The sequence below is a fragment of the Salvelinus fontinalis genome, chromosome 5 (assembly GCF_029448725.1).
Source record: "Salvelinus fontinalis isolate EN_2023a chromosome 5, ASM2944872v1, whole genome shotgun sequence".
In the NCBI taxonomy this organism is placed as follows: domain Eukaryota; kingdom Metazoa; phylum Chordata; class Actinopteri; order Salmoniformes; family Salmonidae; genus Salvelinus; species Salvelinus fontinalis.
The window spans coordinates 4,873,461-4,896,458 of record NC_074669.1 but is presented as its reverse complement, the minus strand read 5'-3'; the positions used below and the strand labels follow the sequence as shown (position 1 = coordinate 4,896,458).

Here is a 22,998-nt window from a genome sequence, read left to right as displayed (position 1 = left end):
GGGGCGTGGATCAGAAAATCAGTCAGTATTTGGTGTGACCACCATTTGCTTCATACAGCGCAATCCTTCGCATAGAGTTGATCAGGCTGTTGATTCCGGTCTGTGGAATGTTCTTCCACTCCCCTTCAATGGCTGTGCGAAGTTGCTGGATATTCGCGGGAACGCGAACACGCTGTAGTACACGTTGATCCAGAGCATCCCAAACATGCTCAATGGGTGATATGTCTGGTGAGTATGCAGGCCATGGAAGTACTGGGACATTTTCAGCTTCCATGAATTGTGTATAGTTTATTATAGTTGTCCATAGCATATGCCTGTACATGCCATAACCCGACCATGGGTCACTCTGTTTAAAACTTTGACATCAGCAAACCTCTCTCCCACACAACACCATACACGCTATCTGCCATATGCCTGGTACAGTTGAAACTGTGATTAATCCGTGAAAAGCACACTTCTCCAGGGTGCCAGTGGGCATTGATGGTGAGCATTTGCCCACTAAAGTTGGTTACGACGTCGAACTGCAGTCACGTCAAGACCCTGGTGAAGACAACCAGCACGCAGATGATCTTCCCTGAGACATTTCTGACAGTTTGTGTGGAAATTCTTTGGTTGTGCAAACCCACAGTTTCATCAGCTGTCCGGGTTGCTGATCTCAGACAATCCTGCAGGTGAAGAAGCCGGATGTGAAGGTCCTGGGCTGGGTGGTTACACGTGGTCTGCGGTTGTGAGAACGGTTGGACATACTACCAAATTCTCTAAAACAATGTTTTAGAGGTAGAGAAATTAACATTCAATTTTCTGGCAACAGCTCTGATAGACATTTCTGCAGTCAGCATGCCAATTGCATGCTCCCTCGAAACTTGAGACATCTGTGACATTGTGTTGTGTGACAAAACTGCACATTTTAGAGTGGCCTTTTATGGTCCCCCAGCACAAAGTGCACCTGTGTCATGCTGTTTAATCAGCTTCTTGACATGTCACACCTGTCAGGTGGACGGATTATCTAGGCAAAATGAGAAATGTTCACTAACAAGCATGTAAACAAAATTGTGCACAAAATTTTGAGAGAAATTCCTCTGATCTTTTATTTCAGCTCATGAAACATGCGACCAACACTTTACATGTTGCGTTTATATTTTTGTTCAGTACAGAGAAGCTACACATACTGAGCTGTTTCGCTCCCTATCTCCAGTGAGATCAATTCAGCCTCTTCCGAATTGAAGGAAAATTATGAATCACAGAGAGACGAAATATAAATGATTCGATTTTATTTTCTTGGTAAATGTTTTGGCAAAGCCTGGCTTCCCTTGGCATCAATGAATACATGCCACTGAAGAAACTGACTGTTAAAACTGCCAAATCCCTATGGATAGATGATGAATTGAAAAAATGGTATGGCTGAGAGGGAGGAGGAAAAGGGAATGGCAAATAAGTCTGGCAACACAGCAGATTGGCAAACATACAGTAAATTGAGAAATTCACGTAACTAAACAAAAATAAACAAATACTATACTATGTAACAAAGATAAATCATATAAAGAATACTAGTAAAAAGCTTGAGTACCTTAAATTAATTTCTAGGCAGAAAGGCTAGCTAAGCACCATTTTGTATTGAGGCTGATGGCTCCTTCATAATAAAAAATAAAATAAAAGCCTTTGATTTCGCCAACCACAAATAACTTTTTTTTGACAAGATTAGAACATTTAAGCATGACAAGCAAACAACAAATGCTAAGCTTTTATATTCAAGTATAACGAACCAAATAATGAAAGACAAGCACTGTAGCTTTGAAGTCCGCAAAGTTAGTGTGGAAGAGGTGAAAGAAATTACTGCTCAACTTCAACCCCTCAACTTGAAGCACTTCAACATCAGTTAATCAAAGAGTATCAAAGGACAAATCAAAGGACAAACCACCTGGAACCGACAACCTGGATGGTAAATTACTGAGGTTGGTAGCGGAATACATTGCAGCGCCTATTTGTCACATCTTCAATCAAAGCCTCGAAGACGGAGTTTGCCCTCAGGCCTGGAGGGAGGCAACGCTCATTCCGTAAAGCACCATTCAACGGTTCAAACAGTGATCATAGCAAACGTAGGTGTTATGGATTAACATCCTCTGCCTTATCATGGATTGAGAGTTACCTATCTAATAGAACACAGAGGGTTTTCTTTAATGGAACCCTCTCTGATGCAAATTTGGTTGAGTGTGGTGTACCGCAGGGCAGCCGGCTAGGTCCATTATTGTTTTCGGTTTTTACTAATGACCTTCCACTGACCTTAAATTAAGCCTGTGTGTCTATGCACGCTGATGACTCAACAGTATACAAGTCGGCTACAACAGTAAAATAAATAACTGACACCCTTAACATAGAGCTACAGTCCGTTTTATAATGAGTAACTAGCAATAGACTGGTGCTAAATACCTTAAAGCATATTTTTTTGAATGATGTGGCTACTGAGCAAGTTGAGGAGATTAAACTGCTGGGTGTTACCCTAGATAGCATGCTGTCATGGTCAAAACATAGACTCAGTGGTAGAATCCCCCTTTCCCTTTCTTAAATTGGGAAGAGGTCTGTCCATGATAAGACGTTGCCCTGATTTCTTGACATCTCAGTCAACCAGACACGTGCTACAGGCCCTAGTTTTGTCAGGTGCGGTAAAGAAGGACATAGGCAAATTACAGTTGGTCCAGAACGGAGCAGCACATATTGCACTTTTATGTACATGGAGCGTGAATGTCAGTGACGTGCATGTCAATCTCTCCTGGTTCAATGTTAAGGAGAGATTGACTGCATCACTATAGGTCTTTGTGCGAGGTGTTGATGGTACCGAACTGTCTGTTCAAGCAGTTGGCACACAGTTCAGACACTCATCTGTACAACACAAGAAATGCAACCAGCCGTCTCTCTTCACAGTCCCCAGGTCCAGAACAGAGGCTGGGAAACACACAGTATTAAATAGAGCCATGACTACATGGAACTCTCTGTTACCCCAGGCAACTCAAGCTAGCAATAAAACCAGACAAAAAAAACAGATAAAAGACAGCATGACAGGGACTGTGAAGAGACACACAGACATTTTATGTATTTTGCATTGTATTATGTATGTGATACAAGGTTCGGATACGACTGTGATATGTGGTGGTTTCGCCTGGCTATCTTAAGATGAATGCACTAGCTGCAAGTCTCTCTGAATGGGAGCATCTGCTAAATGACTAAATTGTAATGTAAATGAAGTGCTATGTATATATTTTATTTGTTTCCTGTTTGGACCCCAGGAAGAGTAGCCACTGTCTCAGCAGCAGTTTATTGGGGATCCTAATAAATAGTAGATCAAACTTACGGTCTCTCTCCTGTGTGACTGAGCTGGTGACTCTTAAAATGATGCTGGACACTGAAATTCTTCCCACACTGGGAGCAGCGATATGGCTTCTCTCCTTTGAGTGAGTGAGCTGGTGTTTCTTTAAGACACCAGAGGGCGTGTAACTCTTCCCACACTGGGAGCAGTGATATGGCTTCTCTCCTGCATGAGTACTTAGTGTCTCTTTAAGACACAAGAGGGCGTGTAACTCTTCCCACACTGGGAGCAGTGATATGGCTTCTCTCCTGCATGAGTACTTAGTGTCTCTTTAAGACACAAGAGGGCGTGTAACTCTTCCCACACTGGGAGCAGTGATATGGCTTCTCTCCTGCATGAGTACTTAGTGTCTCTTTAAATACGTGAAATAACAAGGGTGGTGCACTTCCCCCTACTGCCACAGTGAACGCAGTGCGATAGCGGCCAGAAGTTCACAAGTTCTAATCTTGCCAATCCCCTTTTCTCAAAAAAAGATACATTTCTAGCCTGCTACACACCTTTTGAATGTACTTTTATTCCTCAACAAATGTAACAAGCCCATAACTTTATTGGTAAAGTGGAATTTGGAAAGGAGAGCATCTCAGAGTAGTGGTGTTGATCTAGGATCAGGTCCCATCTCCCATGTAATATTATTCATAGGCATTTAAAAAGGCACACCTGATCATAAAATCAGCACTCCCTATTCTAAGATGTTTGATAGATATCTCTTTGTAAATGCTATGGCTAACACTTACCCTGGGAGGGTAGCAGGTAACTGTTCTAAGCCATCTCTGGTTCAATTTCCCTAACAGGTTGAAGTGTTACAACAAAATATTTACAGCTTTATTTTCTGAAAACATATTGAATTTAAAACAATCACACAAAAACATTACAATCAATCACAAAGTCAGAACCTTAAATTATTTAACTGAGCAGCTGGAATTTATAATCTCCACAACATGTGAAAATGCCCATTTAGTTTCATTTACAACCATTATCCATTATAAGAGTTGCATCACTATGGCCCTGTGGCGCCCCCTTTGGGTTCCTCTGTGACCTTCACCGCCTGTTTGAAGTTCTTCCACAGGGGCCACTGACCTGGTGCCTTACAGGACCCCTTGGCCTTGGCTGCAGGGGGCTGCTTGGGTGCTAGCTCTGCCATGGTGTCCAGGGTGAAGCTCTGTCTGAGGACCTGCTCTGGCGTGGGCCTGAGGGCACTATAGAGCCTCTGCAGTGCCCTCACATCCTCCAAGGCATCATGCGCCTCGTAGGAGATGCCAACCACTATCCGAACAAGGTTTTCCTGCCGAAAACTCTGGAGTCCACGTCCCTTCAGAATCTCTCGCGCCAACGGGAGCGTGTCCAAGCAACCAGAAACTGCTAACTGGAACTCAGCTTTAAGGTCAAACTCGTCAAGCGCTCTAGCTAGCACAGGGCAGTCGAAGCGACGGATATTGTGACCAACGACCGTTGGGCGGTCCAGCATGCGCAAGAAGGCTATGAAGGAGACTAGGACTTCTTTGAGGGTGTTGGTCAGGACAGGGCAGCGATGGTGGTAGAGCCTGTGCCTTCGGACTCTGAAGCCTGTGACCTTGGCGGCTCCACGCTGCATCCGACATCGTGGGACAGTGTAGAGGTTCAGAGAGTGACCCCCACTTACTGCAGCCAGCTGGACGATTTCACAGCTCTGACCTGTTGGAATGACAAGCATTACAAACAAACACTCAATCAGTTATCAAGACCACGATAGACCGTATAGAAAGGATTGAGACGTTTACATATCATTAGGGTGGTGATTTTCAGTCCCGGTCCTGGAGACCCACAGGGGTTGAAGGCTTTTCTTCCACTACAGAACTACACACCTGATTCAAGGTGAATTCAAATCAGTGATATTCTTTGATTCTATCTGTGTTAGTTCTGGGCTGCCTGAGACAAAAAGCCTGTTGCAGACGTGCCAATCTTGTCTAACTTTTTAAGAATACCAGATCCGCGCGGCAAATTGGAGATTCAACTCGCAGGCATAGTATGTGCCGAATTGGGGTTCCCCCAACATAAAGAAAATTGGCATGGCTCTCTGTAAAAAGTACGCATTGATTTTTGATACCGGATCTGTGAGAAATTTTAGGACTTTCTCAGGATTTGTAAGATCTTTTGGTCCTTTTTCTTTCTTTTCTGCCTTTTGGTTTTGCCACTTTGTCCCCGATATCCCTTTGCTTGAACAGATACTGAGAGTCAGGTCGAGGGTTTTGTCAGTAGGTCCATATTTGATGGAGGAAGGGGTGACTTTGCTTCCAGAGGAGCCAGCTGGGGGCTCAGTTGGGGCTTCGTAGAGTCAGCTGGTGGCTTGAGCCGTGGCATTGGCAATGTGGTGGTGGAGGAGGAGGAAAACCTCTTGGGCTGCCTAGCAGAGGGCTCAAGTGAGGAAGAGGCTGTTGTGGTGGAGCTTGGGGTCACAGTGGTCTTTCTCTGATACCTCATCGGCAAAGAACACAGAGGATCCCATTGCTGCAGAAGGCGGTTGATACACTGGCCAAGGGACAACCATCTTGTAGATACCAGCTTCAAAATCTTCCTGACAACACAACAGGATCTGTAGGTCACACAGAGAAGCCTTTCTCTTGCTACTCTTGTCGAGATAGTAAAAGATGGTTAAGAGAAAGTCTTCAGCATTAACACCGAGCTGCCTCGAAGCCCTCTCTGCAGCTATGTGTATCAAATGCAGGCACAACCAACCAAGTACACATTTTCATTTTGGGTCTTCCCAAATTCTGCCATCCCTTTTCCCAGACCTTGTATGACAGCAGCATTATCCACTGCAAAACTCACAATTGCACCACGGAATGCTCCTCCTCTTCATTTCAGTGTCAATTATAGCTCTTCCTGTAGACTCACAATTCACATAGCTTAAGCAATAACACTACTTCCTTGCCGATACTTGCATTGAAGAGCCGTAATACACTCGGATACATTTTGACATCCTCCATGTCGGTACTGCCATCGGTAGCCTGGCTGAAAGGACACCTCTTCATCGCTTCTGTGATTCCTTGCTCATCGTCAAGGGCCAGTGTTTTGATGTTTGCAGTCTTCGTCCTGGCACAGCCATACTGCTTTGTGATGTCACTGTAGGGAAACATCTTTTGAAAGTGTCCCAGCATGCCACACAACAGCAGGTTGTGTTCAACAATATATGCAGTAAAGAGTTTCAGCCCAGATTTTTATATTATTTATCTAGGCAGAACGACAGATTTTTACCTTGTCAGATCGAGGATTCGATGGGGCGGGTAGCCTAGTGGTTAGAGCGTTGGGCCAGTAACCGAAAGGTTGCTAGATTGAATCCCTTAGCTGACCAGGTAAAAATCTGTCGTCCTGACCCTGAACAAGGGAGTTAACCCACTGTTCCTAGGCCGTCATTGTAAATAAGAATTTGTTCTTAACTGACTTGCCTAGTTAAATAAAGCTTAAATAAATAAAATCACTGGCTTGGTGGGAAAAGGTTGCTATAGCTGGGGTTGATGCTGTAGCTGCCAGTAGACCGGGACAGTAGCTGATGCTTTTCCCCATCCACATGATGTCTACTATCTAAAAGTTAAAGAGGGACCACATTGTACAATAATTTGGGGGGGGAAATGAACATGGTCATGGCTGTATTCTCTTTTTCATGATCCATTTATTCAAATCATTAAGTAATATGGGCAATAGTAATATTATGCAATATATCTTAGGATCAAATAATTTAGCTTATATGTAACCACTTACCTGAGCTTCCTTGATGACTGATGTCAACATCCTGCTAGCACAAAGTACAAAATGCATGATATGATAGCTTGGATTGCGTCAAGCATGACCACTTCTGGTATCGAGGAAGGAACTTCTGAGGCGCATGAACTCTGCTTTTTTGGGGGTTCGGTGGACAGAGAATTGCGTAGCTGGTACGCAAAATGCGTACATGTTCACAGGTCTGCTGTTGGTCCCCAGAACCAGGACAGACTGATCACACTACTATGGTGAATTAATATAACCTGCCCTACATGATTATATTGAATGATTATGAAAAAACGTAAACGTTGGCTTTGATTGAAAGTTGATAAACATCGCGCCAACGTTGGTTCTTCATACACTGTTGCAAGAGCAAAAGTAGGGACCGCCACCAGACTGCTACAATGTATCAACAACACGACAGGCTGCAGTAATGTAGCAAGAATATCGAGTGACTGACCAAGTCCTGTTGTCTCCAAGTCAAAGAAAACCACACTTCGGCCAGGGCTGGTGGCCACAGCGAGGGGATTGTTCTCATTTTCCATTAGTTCTCATCACGTCTATGAATCAAAAGAGAAAAATGTTGTGAAAATGCAGAGCTCAAGCTGACGATTTACAATAGATGCGCCGTGAATTAAGTTGAGAGCAAACAATTCGCCAGAGACAAGACAATGAAACAATAAATATTACTAGACCAAAGAAATTCGTTATTTTGCTTGGATTCTTACCATTCTATTTGGGGCTATTCAGCTAGTGTCGGAAATCCCAAACCTTGGGCAACAGCACAAACATTAATACAGTGAGGGAGGAAACTCTAGAAAGACGACAATGTCAAAGATTTGAAAACTAAACCATTGTTCTAACTGTGACGACGTCTTCTTCTGCTTCTTCTTCTTGTGCGTTTCATGGCGGACCACATCCCCAAAAGGTGTATTGCCGCCACCAACTGGACGGGGTTGAAAAAACAAGGTAAAAATAAAATACATTTTTATTCGTCACATGTTTCGTAGACAAAAGGTGTGGACTAACAGTGAAATGCTTACTTACGGGCCCTTCCCAACAATGCAGGGATAAAGAAATTAGAGAAATAACAGAAAAGTAAAACACGTAATAATGAAAGTATTAATAGATACACAATGAGTAACGATAATGTGTCTAAATACAAGAGGTATGAGTACCGAGTCGATACAAGGGGTACGAGGTAATTGAAGTAAATATGTACATATAACTAGGGGAAAAACGACAGATAGTAAACAGTAGCAGCAGTGTATGTGATGAGTCCAACAAAAAAAAATTCAACAAGGGGTCAATGCAGATAATCTGGGTTGCTATTTGGTTAACTATTTAACTAACTATTTAGCAGTCTTGTGGCTTGGGGGTAGAATCTGTTCAGGGTCCTGTTGGTTCCAGACTTGGTGCATTGGTACCGCTTGCCGTGCTGTAGCAAAGAGAACAGTCTGTGGCTTGGGTGGCTGGAGTCTGACAATTTTTAGGGCTTTTCTCTGACACCGCCTGGTATAGAGGTCCTGGATGGCAGGGAGCCCTAGTCGGACATTCCAAAAAACGTTGCTTCATGGTTCCAACCACAATTGCAACACTTCACATTCTTCTCACTTTTACAACACATGAGATAATCTCCTCCACAACATAATGAATGAAATGGCCACCTGACTATTTACATTGACCCCCCCCCCTTTGTACACTACTGCTACTCACTGTCTATGCATAGTCACTACACCCCTACCTACATGTACAAATTACCTTAACTAACCTGTACCCCCGCACACTGACTCGGTACCGGTGCCCCCTGTATATAGCCTCGTTATTCTTATTGTGTTACTTTTTATTATTACTTTTTATTTTAGTCTACTTGGTAATTATCTTCTTAACTCTTCATGAACTGCACTGTTGGTTAAGGGTTTGTAAGTAAGCATTTCACGGTAAAGTCTATACTTGTAATCGGCGCATGTGACAAATAAAGTTTGATTTGATTTGATTTGACACGGACGTCTAGGCTTTTCCCTTCTGCAGACACCTTTCAATTCAATTCAAGGGGCTTTATTGGCATGAGAAACATATGTTTACATTGGCGAAGCAAGTGAAATGGATAAAGAAAAGTGAAATAAACAATAAAAAGTTAACAGTACATATTACACTCACAGAAGTTCCAAAATAATAAAGATATTTCAAATGTCATCTTATGTAAATATACAGTGTTGTAATTATGTGCAAATAGTTAAAGTAAAAAAGGGAAAATAAATAAACATAAATATGAATTATTTGTGGATCTGTGTAATCTAAGGGAAATATGTATCTCTAATACGGTCATACATTGGGCAGGAGGTTAGGAAGTGCAGCTCAGTTTCCACCTCATTTGTAGACAGTGTGCACATAACCTGTCTTCTCTTGAGAGCCAGGTCTGCCTACGGCAACTTTTCTCAGTAGCAAGACTATGCTCACTGAGCCTGTACATAGTCAAAGCTTTCCTTAAGTTTGGGTCAGTCACAGTGGTCAGGTATTCTGCCACTGTGTACTCTCTGTTTAGGGCCAAATAGCATTCTAGTTTGCTCTGTTTTTTTGTAAATTCTTTCCAATGTGTCAATGTTTGTGTTTTTAATGTAATATGTAATTGTTGTACTGTATGTGTGTTTATAGTTTTGTTTAATGTTGTGTTAGTGTATGTAAGTTGTTTTGTCTGAAATGTTGTTCTCCCTGCTGCTATTGGACCAGGTCTCTCTTGGAAAATAGATATTATCTCAATGAGAAAAAACCTGTATAAATAAAGGTAAAATAAAACAATTCAAAAAATACATTCAAAAAAGTAATAATATTTTTGTTTTGTCATGATTTGGTTGGGTCTAATTGTGTTGCTGTCCTGGGGATCTGTGGGGTGTGTTTGTGTTTGTGAACAGAGCCCCAAGACCAGCTTGCTTAGGGGGCTCTTCTCCAGGTTCATCTCTCTGTGTTATGGAAGGTTTCTACTTTCTCAAGTGACCACTCTAACAATGGAAATACATGCCCTCAAAGATAGAAGGCAGGAGGGAGGAAGCGAGAATCGGATTGATTGACTTCCACATTTTTAGTATACGTTTTTTTTCTTCTCCAAGATGATGAGTGATGAGAAGACAATCATCCAGCCCATCGGGTATCTCACTACACCCCCATATGTCATGTCTTGAAATATGCAGACAGACGGACTAAAAAGTAGGTTTACATTGTAATACTTCTGACAGCCAACTTTCTAGCTCCGCCCATCACTTTTGGACTTTATTAGCGTTCCCAGAAAGCATGGATCATTGGGAATGAGTCATTGTCATTGGTGAATTTTGTCTTGTGTATAATAAATTCTATACATTCGTTTATACTGGATTAAGCATTTTCATTAACTGTAATTTAATTAGTTATGCTTCAACATTCCCTCCATCTTGTACCAACATAAGTAGTTATTTTTAAGTCTAGGTTCCAATAGTTTATATTTTGTTTCTAAGAGATTGTCAGTTGGATAGGCTCTCTGCAAGGTTTTGTATATCTTCCCTATCATATGATCATCCTTTTCTGACTCAAATAAGATTCCCTCAAGGTTTCTCTGATGTCCAAACGATTTCAAACAGACTTTCCGTGATATGAAACTCATAAATTGCATGTATCAATCCGAAATTGCTTTTTGATTCTGTCATTGAAATAAATGTATTTCCTGCTACTAAGTCATTTACGGTTTCTATGCCTTTATAGTTTTCCATGTAGACCAATTTATCTGTGAATTCTGAAAAGCTATCCTAGGATTGTTCCATGAGGTTGTGTTTTTAGGGAGTGATATTGGTTCATGTAGAATACGTTTCATTTTCTTCCATATTGTTATAGTGTCCTTAATAAATCTTCTTATTTATTTATTTTGCTCCTTTGCACCCATTATTTATATCTCTACTTTGCACATTCTTCCACTGCAAATCTACCATTCCAGTGTTTTACTTGCTATATTCTATTTACTTCGCCACCATGGCCTTTTTTTTTCCTTTACCTCCCTTATCTCACCTCATTTGCTCACATTGTATATAGACTTATTTTTATACTGTATTATGTTTTATACTGTATGGTTTGTTTATTCCATGTGTAACTCTGTGTTGTTGTATGTGTCGAACTGCTTTGCTTTATCTTGGCCAGGTCGCAATTGTAAATGAGAACTTGTTCTCAACTTGCCTACCTGGTTAAATAAAGGTGAAATAAATCAAATAAAATTTTTTCAATAGGAAACTGATTTTAGCAGGTGCGTAATGTCTTCATAGTGCGCGCAAACACGAATTTCCAAGACTGTGTCCTTCTGCAAAAACTGATATTTGTTATTCATTTTTAAAGTTATAAGCCTGAAATCTTGAACATAGACTGCTGACACCCTGTGGAAGCCATACGAATTGCATCCAGGGAGCTAATTTTCAATATGACCTTTCTCTTGAAGTTCTAAGAGGTTGGTCTCTCAAAAAAAAATCTGGTTGGTTTTCCTTTGGATTTTCTCATACTATATCTATTGTGTTATATTCTTCTACATTATTTTAACACTTCTACAAACTTCAAAGTGTTTCCTTTCCAATGGTACCAATGGTCCCAATTGTATCTATATCCTGGATTCAGGGCCTGAGCTACAGGCAGTTTACTTTGGGAACGTCATTCAGACAGGAAGTGGAGAAAAAAGGGCCTAGCCCTAAGAAGTGTTCTTAACTACGAAGTTGTTAATGTTCTTAGCTTTTCCTTTGAAAATATACACTAAATATACACACTATATACACTACTTTTTACTATTTTCTACATTGTAGAATAATAGTGAAGACATCAAAACTATGAAATAACACATATGGAATCATGTAGTAATCAAAAAAGGGTTAAACAAATCAAAATATATTTTATATTTGAGATTCTTCAAATAGCCACCCTTTGCATTGATGACAGCTTTGCACACTCTTGGCATTCTCTCAACCAGCTTCATGAGGTAGTCACCTGGAATGCATTTCAATCAACAGGTGTGCCATGTTAAAAGTTAATATAGTTCTTCATATATGTTTACAGTGGAACCAAGAAGACAACAAAAATCATAAACCTGTTTCAGACTTTAATTAATAACCATTTTCAAATATAAAAATTTTATAAAGCATGTTTAAAAAAATTTTTTTTACACACGCTACCACATGATTATTGTTTGCTAAAATTGTACATGACAATATTACAGTTACATTTTCTTATTTTTATACTGTGGACAAGATCCTCCACAAAAGTACTATATGCACAGGAAAGACCAGGGCACACAAAAAACCTGCGTGTGTAATAAAATATTATATGTTTATTTTTTTTACAGATGCTTCCCTCGATCAGAAATAAGTAACTGTGGAAATACAGTGTGAAAACACTGAAAAAACCTGCATGTGTAATAAAATATTATATATCTTTTTTTTTTTACAGATGCTTCCCTCAATCAGTAAGCCCTTCTAGTGTATGGGTTAGACGCATGTTACAGGGGGAAGGTGTGACGGCGCACCAGTTCCTGGCTGGGACTCCATTTTTGATAGAGCTCCTGCAGGGCCTTGACATCCTCCAAGGCGTTGTGAGCCTCGTACGTCTTCTCGAGGAACACCCTCACCAAGGACTTCTGAGAGTACCCGGTCCGTGTGGATGGAAACATCTCCTTACTAATCCTGAAAGTATCTAGGAAACCAGACACTACATCCTGGAACTCGTCCATCAGGGAGCATTTCCTCAGAGCCCTGGCCAGCACGGGACAGTCGAAGCGCCGGGCATTGTGGGCCGCCAGCAGGGGCTCGTGGAAGGAGCTGAGGAAGGAGATGAAGGAGGTGAGGGCCTCCCTGAGGGGGATGGTTTCCACCCGTCGACCGTGTAGGAGCAGGGTCCGGTGGTCCCTGACGGTGAACCCTGTGACACTGGAGGCCTCGTCCGTCATGTTGCAACGAGGAACAGAGTACACGTTGAATGTCCTCTCCCCGCTGATGGCCGACAGCTGGATGATGTCACACACGGATGTGTCTATGGAGGTAGATGGAGATTCCGTCACATTTAAAGGACAGTACCGTTTACCCTTATGCCCTGTTAAACTCTATTCACAGTTGGGTTAAGGTTAGGAGGGGTTAGGGTTATTGGTTAGTAGGTTGAATACTTGCCAGTATTGTGACAAGGCTGGATTCACATGTGAAATATGAACAGAGGTGGTAACTAAAACAATAAAGTGTGCCTCGGCTTTCCCTGTAGGAGAAGACCTTTTGGTTCTGTGTCAAAAACATTTATGAGTAATGCAGCACCTGTATTCTAGAGGTGGAATTTTGACCTGAGGTAAATTGTAGGTAAGTGGAACATAATTCCCTTTTTATGCACTTTTTTCCCTACACATATTTCTGACCTTGAATTTAAGCATGAGATAATGCTATTCACCCGCTATTCGTTTGGGGTGGAGATCAAAGGAGGTGGAGGAGGTGTGTCCTACAGATACACCGTATTCTGACCATGACTTGATTCCCTCATAATTCACCTTTACGCACGATGAACAAAGTCGAGCAACCTGTCTGTTCCAAGTGGAATAACATCTACTTTCCTTTCCCCCCCTAATAGAAATAACACCATTATCCATGCACTGTAATTTACTAATTGATAAGAGCTATTGGTAAGAGCTATTGATAAGAGCTATTGATAAGAGCTATTGATAAGAGCTATTGATAAGAGCTAGGTAAATGATTAAGCTGTTTGGATAAGGGGGATTGTAAATATAGCCGTATGATCGCTGGAAACAAATGTGGAGACAAATGTGAAACCAGTCATATGGCAGCAAACAGAAGCATATCAACATATCCCCTTTTCCACTGTGACGTTTATGAAATTCTGGGGGGCAGGGATGAAATGTGGAGATCCACGCTATAGGCTTCTGTAGCCATGACAGTACAGCGCCAAACCTACAGAGTTGTTTTATGATTTCTAGAATGTTTTACACGGAACAAAAATATAAACACAACGATTTTAATGAATTACAGTTCATAAGGAAATTGGTCCATTGAAATACATTCATTAGGCCCTAATCTATGGATATCACATGACTGGGAATACAGATATGCATCTGTTGGTCACAGATACCTTAAACAAAAGGGGGGGGGGGGGTGTGGATCAGAAAACCAGTCAGTATTTGGTGTGACCATTTGCCTCATGTAGCGCGACAAATCTCCTTCACTTAGAGTTGATCAGGCTGTTGATTGTGGCCTGTGGAATGTTGTGCCACTCCACTTCAACGGCGGGAACTGGAACACGCTGTCGTACACGTCGATCCAGAGCATCTCAAACATACTGGTGTGTATGCAGGTCATGGAAGAACTGGGACATTTTTAGCTTCCAGGAATTGTGTACAGATCCTTGCAACACTTTACATGTTGCATTTATATTTTGGTTCAGTATAATTGTCTGGACTTTTCACAGTATTTTCTTTCCAATTTGTATCATGCTAAATATTAGCCACTATACATACAGTACATTTATAACAGTCACTTTAGTGTTAGTTTCCTCACATTTATAACTGTCACTTTAGTGTTAGTTTCCTCACATTTATAACTGTCACTTTAGTGTTAGTTTCCTCACATTTATAACTGTCACTTTAGTGTTAGTTTCCTTACATTTATAACTCTCTCTTTAGTGTTAGTTTCCTCACATTTATAACTGTCACTTTAGTGTTAGTTTCTTCACATTTATAACTGTCACTTTAGTGTTAGTTTCCTCACATTTATAACTGTCACTTTAGTGTTAGTTTCCTCACATTTATAACTGTCACTTTAGTGTTAGTTTCCTCACATTTATAACTGTCACTTTAGTGTTAGTTTCCTCACATTTATAACTGTCACTTTAGTGTTAGTTTCCTCACATTTATAACTGTCACTTTAGTGTTAGTTTCTTCACATTTATAACTGTCACTTTAGTGTTAGTTTCTTCACATTTATAACTGTCACTTTAGTGTTAGTTTCTTCACATTTATAACTGTCACTTTAGTGTTAGTTTCCTCACATTTATAACTGTCACTTTAGTGTTAGTTTCCTTACATTTATAACTGTCACTTTAGTGTTAGTTTCCTCACATTTATAACTGTCACTTTAGTGTTAGTTTCCTCACATTTATAACTGTCACTTTAGTGTTAGTTTCTTCACATTTATAACTGTCACTTTAGTGTTAGTTTCCTCACATTTATAACTGTCACTTTAGTGTTAGTTTCCTTACATTTATAACTGTCACTTTAGTGTTAGTTTCCTCACATTTATAACTGTCTCTTTAGTGTTAGTTTCTTCACATTTATAACTGTCACTTTAGTGTTAGTTTCTTCACATTTATAACTGTCACTTTAGTGTTAGTTTCTTCACATTTATAACTGTCACTTTAGTGTTAGTTTCCTCACATTTATAACTGTCACTTTAGTGTTAGTTTCCTTACATTTATAACTGTCACTTTAGTGTTAGTTTCTTCACATTTATAACTGTCACTTTAGTGTTAGTTTCCTCACATTTATAACTGTCACTTTAGTGTTAGTTTCTTCACATTTATAACTGTCACTTTAGTGTTAGTTTCCTCACATTTATAACTGTCACTTTAGTGTTAGTTTCCTTACATTTATAACTGTCACTTTAGTGTTAGTTTCCTCACATTTATAACTGTCTCTTTAGTGTTAGTTTCTTCACATTTATAACTGTCACTTTAGTGTTAGTTTCTTCACATTTATAACTGTCACTTTAGTGTTAGTTTCTTCACATTTATAACTGTCACTTTAGTGTTAGTTTCTTCACATTTATAACTGTCACTTTAGTGTTAGTTTCCTTACATTTATAACTGTCACTTTAGTGTTAGTTTCCTTACATTTATAACTGTCACTTTAGTGTTAGTTTCCTCACATTTATAACTGTCTCTTTAGTGTTAGTTTCTTCACATTTATAACTGTCACTTTAGTGTTAGTTTCTTCACATTTATAACTGTCACTTTAGTGTTAGTTTCCTTACATTTATAACTGTCACTTTAGTGTTAGTTTCCTCACATTTATAACTGTCACTTTAGTGTTAGTTTCTTCACATTTATAACTGTCACTTTAGTGTTAGTTTCTTCACATTTATAACTGTCACTTTAGTGTTAGTTTCCTTACATTTATAACTGTCACTTTAGTGTTAGTTTCCTCACATTTATAACTGTCACTTTAGTGTTAGTTTCCTTACATTTATAACTGTCACTTTAGTGTTAGTTTCCTCACATTTATAACTGTCACTTTAGTGTTAGTTTCCTTACATTTATAACTGTCACTTTAGTGTTAGTTTCCTCACATTTATAACTGTCACTTTAGTGTTAGTTTCCTTACATTTATAACTGTCACTTTAGTGTTAGTTTCCTCACATTTATAACTGTCACTTTAGTGTTAGTTTCCTCACATTTATAACTGTCTCTTTAGTGTTAGTTTCCTCACATTTATAACTGTCACTTTAGTGTTAGTTTCCATACATTTATAACTGTCACTTTAGTGTTAGTTTCCATACATTTATAACTGTCACTTTAGTGTTAGTTTCCTCACATTTATAACTGTCACTTTAGTGTTAGTTTCCTCACATTTATAACTGTCTCTTTAGTGTTAGTTTCTTCACATTTATAACTGTCACTTTAGTGTTAGTTTCCTTACATTTATAACTGTCACTTTAGTGTTAGTTTCCTCACATTTATAACTGTCACTTTAGTGTTAGTTTCTTCACATTTATAACTGTCACTTTAGTGTTAGTTTCCTCACATTTATAACTGTCACTTTAGTGTTAGTTTCCTCACATTTATAACTGTCACTTTAGTGTTAGTTTCCTCACATTTATAACTGTCACTTTAGTGTTATTTTCCTCACATTTATAACTGTCTCTTTAGTGTTAGTTTCCTCACATTTATAACTGTCACTTTAGTGTTAGTTTCCTCACATTTATAACTGTCACTTTAGTGTTAGTTTCCTCACATTTATAACTGTCACTTTAGTGTTAGTTTCCTCACATTTATAACTGTCACTTTAGTGTTAGTTTCCATACATTTATAACTGTCACTTTAGTGTTAGTTTCCTCACATTTATAACTGTCACTTTAGTGTTAGTTTCCTTACATTTATAACTGTCACTTTAGTGTTAGTTTCCTCACATTTATAACTGTCACTTTAGTGTTAGTTTCCATACATTTATAACTGTCACTTTAGTGTTAGTTTCCTCACATTTATAACTGTCACTTTAGTGTTAGTTTCCTTACATTTATAACTGTCACTTTAGTGTTAGTTTCCTCACATTTATAACTATCACTTTAGTGTTAGTTTCCTCACATTTATAACTGTCTCTTTAGTGTTAGTTTCCTCACATTTATAACTGTCACTTAGTGTTAGTTTCCTTACATTTATAACTGTCACTTTAGTGTTAGTTTCCTCACATTTATAACTGTCACTTTAGTGTTAGTTTCTTTACATTTATAACTGTCACTTTAGTGTTAGTTTCTTTACATTTATAACTGTCACTTTAGTGTTAGTTTCCTCACATTTATAACTGTCACTTTAGTGTTAGTTTCCTCACATTTATAACTGTCACTTTAGTGTTAGTTTCTTTACATTTATAACTGTCACTTTAGTGTTAGTTTCCTTACATTTATAACTGTCACTTTAGTGTTAGTTTTCTTACATTTATAACTGTCACTTTAGTGTTAGTTTCTTCACATTTATAACTGTCACTTTAGTGTTAGTTTCCTTACATTTATAACTGTCACTTTAGTGTTAGTTTCCTTACATTTATAACTGTCACTTTAGTGTTAGTTTCCTCACATTTATAACTGTCACTTTAGTGTTAGTTTCTTTACATTTATAACTGTCACTTTAGTGTTAGTTTCTTTACATTTATAACTGTCACTTTAGTGTTAGTTTCCTCACATTTATAACTGTCACTTTAGTGTTAGTTTCTTTACATTTATAACTGTCACTTTAGTGTTAGTTTCCTCACATTTATAACTGTCACTTTAGTGTTAGTTTCTTCACATTTATAACTGTCACTTTAGTGTTAGTTTCCTCACATTTATAACTGTCACTTTAGTGTTAGTTTCTTTACATTTATAACTGACACTTTAGTGTTAGTTTCTTTACATTTATAACTGTCACTTTAGTGTTAGTTTCCTCACATTTATAACTGTCACTTTAGTGTTAGTTTCCTCACATTTATAACTGTCACTTTAGTGTTAGTTTCTTTACATTTATAACTGTCACTTTAGTGTTAGTTTCTTTACATTTATAACTGTCACTTTAGTGTTACTTTCCTCACATTTATAACTGTCACTTTAGTGTTAGTTTCCTCACATTTATAACTGTCACTTTAGTGTTAGTTTCCATACATTTATAACTGTCACTTTAGTGTTAGTTTCCTTACATTTATAACTGTCACTTTAGTGTTAGTTTCCTCACATTTATAACTGTCACTTTAGTGTTAGTTTCCTCACATTTATAACTGTCACTTTAGTGTTAGTTTCCTCACATTTATAACTGAGGACTGTACAGGACCGTTATCCTCACAGTTCCATGGTTAGGGAGGAATTCGTATTATTTGGGTAGATTCATAGGACTACTGTTCAACCCCTATTGTACACTTTTCTCACCTTCCAATATTTCAAGAGTTGAACAATTGAATATGTCAACTTTCAGGATGAATCAAACCACTATTTTGGATTCACCATTATATTTTGTTCGTAAAAGCTTTCCAAATCTTTTTTTATGTGTATTATTCATGAATACTTTCCAAACCCTAAATACAATAGAGTATTTTTTTTTATCTACCAATTGGTGCTGTCAAGAAGATTAAGAAGAATGTGTGTGTCTTTACGTGGCTTTCTTTAATCCAGGCTGTATCACAAGTCCCATAGGGCGGCGCACAATTGGCTCAGCGTCGTGCGGGTTTGGCCGGGGTAGGCCGTCATTGTAAATAAGAATGTGTTCTTAAATGACTTGCCTAGTTAAATAAAGGTAAAATATTTTTTTTTAAATCAATCCCTAATATTCAGAACCATTCCATATTTTCTAGTATATGAGTCTGTCGATACAAATTCTAATTAAAGGTACACCAAATTTAAAGGAATGGCTTTAGATAAATAAACCCTACTGAATGAAAACTCCACATGAAAATCTGATGGCCAGCAAGTGGGAGGGTTGTCAGCGGTTGAATTACATTTATTCAGCGCACGCAAGGGAACCACGCCTGAAACCCCGTTACGCACCTACACAAGTTAAGTCTGAATACCAGCTACTGAGAAGTGCAATAGAAAGGCATACCTTTTCTAAGTCTGAATCGGGCCCATAGTGTGCAGTTCATAATAATACCTTATCATAATACCAGCACAGACTCATGTGTCATGTTGCTCTATTTCCAATGGTTTGTTAAGGCTACGTTGATTGTTGCTATTGTGAATGGCTCATAAATAATATGGTTTATTGATGATAAATATGAGAACATAGCTATCCTGGACCATCATGTGAGCCAGTAGATATTGCGCAACATCAGGAACTCGTTTTCACACATCACTTTCGTTAATAGAGAAAGCAGGGATCAAATTGTCTCTCTATAAACACCCACGCACATCTTTGTCACAAATATTCTGTAAATACATTTTGCTTTAAAAGTAGTCAAAAGAAAGTTCCTGAATTGTAATGTATACAGGGTTTCTTAGCTCTAACATTTACAATACTTTGTGTGTATAGTCTACTACTAAAAGGGGAATGCAACAACAAAGCAGTTATTACCAGTGGTGTAAAGTACTTAAATAAAAATACATTAAAGTACTACTTAAGTTGTCTTTTGGGGTATCTGCACTTTACTTTGCAATTTATATATTTTTTTTTACAACTTTTACTCCACTACATTCCTAAAGAAAATAATGTACTTTTTACTCCATACAATTTCTCTGACACCCAAAAGTACTCAGTAGGCCTGAAAAATGGTCCAATTCACACACTTATCTAGAGAACATCCCATTCCCTGGTCATCTCTACTGCCTCTGATCTGACCGACTCACTAAACACAAATTATTTATTTGTAAATTATATCTGAGTGTTGGAGTGTGTCCCTGGCTATACGTAAAAAAAATAAAAATAATCACGGAAATTGTGCCGTCTGGTTTGCTGAAGGAATTTTTAATTATTTATACTTTTACTTTTGATACTTAACTATACATTTAGCAATTACATTTACTTTTGATACTTAAGTATACTATATTTAAAACTCAAATACTTCAAAGACTTTTACTCAAGTAGTATTTTACTGGGCGACTTTAATTTTAATCATGGATTATTAAAATATCTTTACTTTTACTCAAGTATGACAATTGGGTACTTTTCCAACCCATGGTTGTTCCCCTCAGACTACTGTAAGTCTACTACATCCATTTTTATTATAGAGGCTTTTAACATAAAACAGTAAAGAACTCTATCAACCTAACAATATTAAAAACAAAGGTATATATTTTGTACAATACCTAATCCGGTAGTCTCCAAATCAAAGAATACTACGGTATCACCAGACACTGCTCCCATACCCTGGATAAGCAAAGTACAGTCAGTAAAATCGGTACCATTAATCAATGTATGATATCTTCATTATGACTTGACTTTCAGTGATTGAAATAATAGCAATACTCTCCGAAACCGTTTTTTAAAACAACCGTTTGTCAATGATATAAAATAAACAACTGATCAATGGAACATGATCTTACCAAAGAGGACTGCATAACGACGTCGAGGCTGTCAAAATCCTAAATAGTCTCTCAAATCATCCTGTCTGCCGTCGAATGAAGTACCCTTTTATATTATAGTGACTCGTAAATAATAGTTTATTCAGGTGGTCATAAGGGATGGGCCACAAGGGATAGGCAGGTGGTAAGAGCGAATCGATACTTATATAAAGTTGCTTTCGTTTCAGGCAATGCTTACTCAACATTAAACAATTGAAAAGACATTCGTGTCGTTAATGAATCATCGTGACATCGGCATAGAAAAGGGCTAGAGGGAAGTGAAGAATAACAACTGCAGTCAGATGACTACTTTCGGAAGGATTTCGTCAACACAACGAACAACTGTAGAATATTCCACACACCGTTCGCGTGGTTTCATTCTTTCGGCTGTAATGACTCGTGATCAGACGCGTCATTCTGGGCCGTTTTTGTATTTTTGAGGGGGGGGGGGGGGGTTGCCTGTTTTGCATGTTATTTTGGCATTAATACTTGTCACATATCAGTTTGCAAACAATGTCAAATATATCATTGAGTTAATAAAGCCGCATACATACATGGTCTCTTTTTTTGTTTTCTTGAGTAAGGCAGCTCCAAAATGCAGGTGTTTCAGCCTAAATCAGTGCTTTCTGTTGGGCGAGCCAGAAAAAAATAGGAGCATTGCGCTGTGATTGGCTCGGTGTTCTGTCACTCATGGGGACACTATGTCACCACGAATTGTATGTCCTTAGTAAGGGCAGACATCTAGAATTTCAGCCCTTGGGTCCTGCTATAGTGTGCTGTCCAAACACTTAAAAGACACACCCTCGTCCACTTACCCTCGCCTTATGCCCTTGGGGAAATCCCCGTCACCATGTTGGAGGGTGGTCCAAATAATTAGCAAAACAAGGGAAGTTTGCAGCCCTTCAGCCCTCGTTTTTAGTTGGCTTTGCGACTGTACAATTATGTTCACTCTGGGGCCTGAAACTCAACATAACTCAATTCGCGATGATTGTACATCCGCTAAGAAAAGTCAGCGAAAACCTAAAAACAACATCAATGGATAAGTCAACATATAAGTGGAAGTAAAAACGAATGCAAATAAGTAAGAAATGTTGCTACTACGTCAAAAATTAAATATGTTTTTGTTTGGTTATCTTTTGGAAATTGTAATAATAAAACATTTTCCTTCTTCAGAAGTTCCAGCTAGGCAGCCTAACGTTAGTTAGTTAATTTGCTAGCTGTCATACAGTAGATGTATATTCATAATTATATATTTAATATAAGTAGAAATGTACTCATAGTTGACTGTAGCGCATATAAAGCACCCACAAGCTACCGTCGGCTGAAAACACAATTATCATGGGATAAGCGAGTGACGAATTTCTGGCCAAGGGTGGTCCATTTAAAAATCCTTCCTTCCTCCCTGCAAGTGTATACTCGTCAGACGTCATGATACGTCATCAGAAGTGTCAATGATGGCGCCGGAGGGGATGGCTGCCACCTTATCGGCTCTTAACCAACCATGCTATTTTGTTCGATTTTTTGCGTTGTTCGTAACTTGTTTTGTACATAATGTTGCTGCTACTGTCTCTTATGACTGAAAAGAGCTTCTGGACATCAGAACTGCGATTAATCACCTCATATTAGACAAAGAGTTTTTCTTCAAAGAGTCGGACGGGAGGGAGATATTACAGCTCCCCTACCAGTCCCAGATCCCCGGCATTAGTCGAAAAAGGAAACTGAGATTTCGTGGAAAAAGATCAGGGTGCCTTGTGAGGATCAGGCGACAAGTGGCTAATCTGCCTTTACCTTCTGTCTCGCTAGCTAACGTTCAATCGCTGGGAAATAATGGGACGAACTGAAAGCACGTATATCCTACCAAAGGGACATTAAAAACTGTTTCACCGAGTCGTGGCTGAAAGACGATATTAAGAACATACAGCTGGCGGGTTATACACTATCGGCAGGATAGAACAGCAGCCTCTGGTAAGACACGGGGCAGGGACCTTTGCATATATGTAAACAACAGCTGGTGCACGATATCTAAGGAAGTCTCAAGGTTTTGCTCGCCTGAGGTAGAGTATCTCATGATAAGCTGTAGACCACACTATCTACCAAGAGAGTTTTCATCTGTATTTTTCA

At 38.8% G+C, this 22,998-nt stretch overlaps 2 protein-coding genes across 2 annotated transcripts; both read right to left on the bottom strand.

Moving 5' to 3' along the window:
• Nucleotides 1-1,254: 1,254 nt before the first annotated feature.
• LOC129854936 (uncharacterized) lies at nucleotides 1,255-8,013 on the bottom strand. The gene is made up of 3 exons (XM_055922138.1): nucleotides 7,825-8,013; nucleotides 7,557-7,656; nucleotides 1,255-5,032 (listed from the first exon to the last, which is right to left on the bottom strand). The coding sequence occupies exons 2-3, from the start codon at nucleotides 7,639-7,641 to the stop codon at nucleotides 4,359-4,361; spliced, it is 759 nt and encodes a 252-aa protein (XP_055778113.1). The 5' UTR covers nucleotides 7,642-7,656; nucleotides 7,825-8,013; the 3' UTR covers nucleotides 1,255-4,358.
• Nucleotides 8,014-12,184: 4,171 nt separating this feature from the next.
• LOC129854935 (protein PML-like) lies at nucleotides 12,185-21,244 on the bottom strand. Its single transcript, XM_055922136.1, has 3 exons — nucleotides 20,860-21,244; nucleotides 20,623-20,683; nucleotides 12,185-13,123 (listed from the first exon to the last, which is right to left on the bottom strand). Exons 1-3 carry the CDS (start codon nucleotides 20,872-20,874, stop codon nucleotides 12,594-12,596), a joined length of 606 nt encoding a protein of 201 aa, XP_055778111.1. The 5' UTR covers nucleotides 20,875-21,244; the 3' UTR covers nucleotides 12,185-12,593.
• Nucleotides 21,245-22,998: the final 1,754 nt, after the last annotated feature.

Bases quoted from the DNA above. Each gene is read 5' to 3' on its own strand.
- LOC129854935 (XM_055922136.1), bottom strand. The intron at 13,124-20,622 runs GTATTGTACAAA...CTACCTCCATAG, and splicing joins TTTGGAGACTACCGGATTAG to ACACATCCGTGTGTGACATC.
- LOC129854936 (XM_055922138.1), bottom strand. From the start codon at position 7,641: ATGGAAAATGAGAACAATCCCCTCGCTGTGGCCACCAGCCCTGGCCGA. The intron at 5,033-7,556 runs GTCAGTCACTCG...TCATTCCAACAG, and splicing joins CTTGGAGACAACAGGACTTG to GTCAGAGCTGTGAAATCGTC.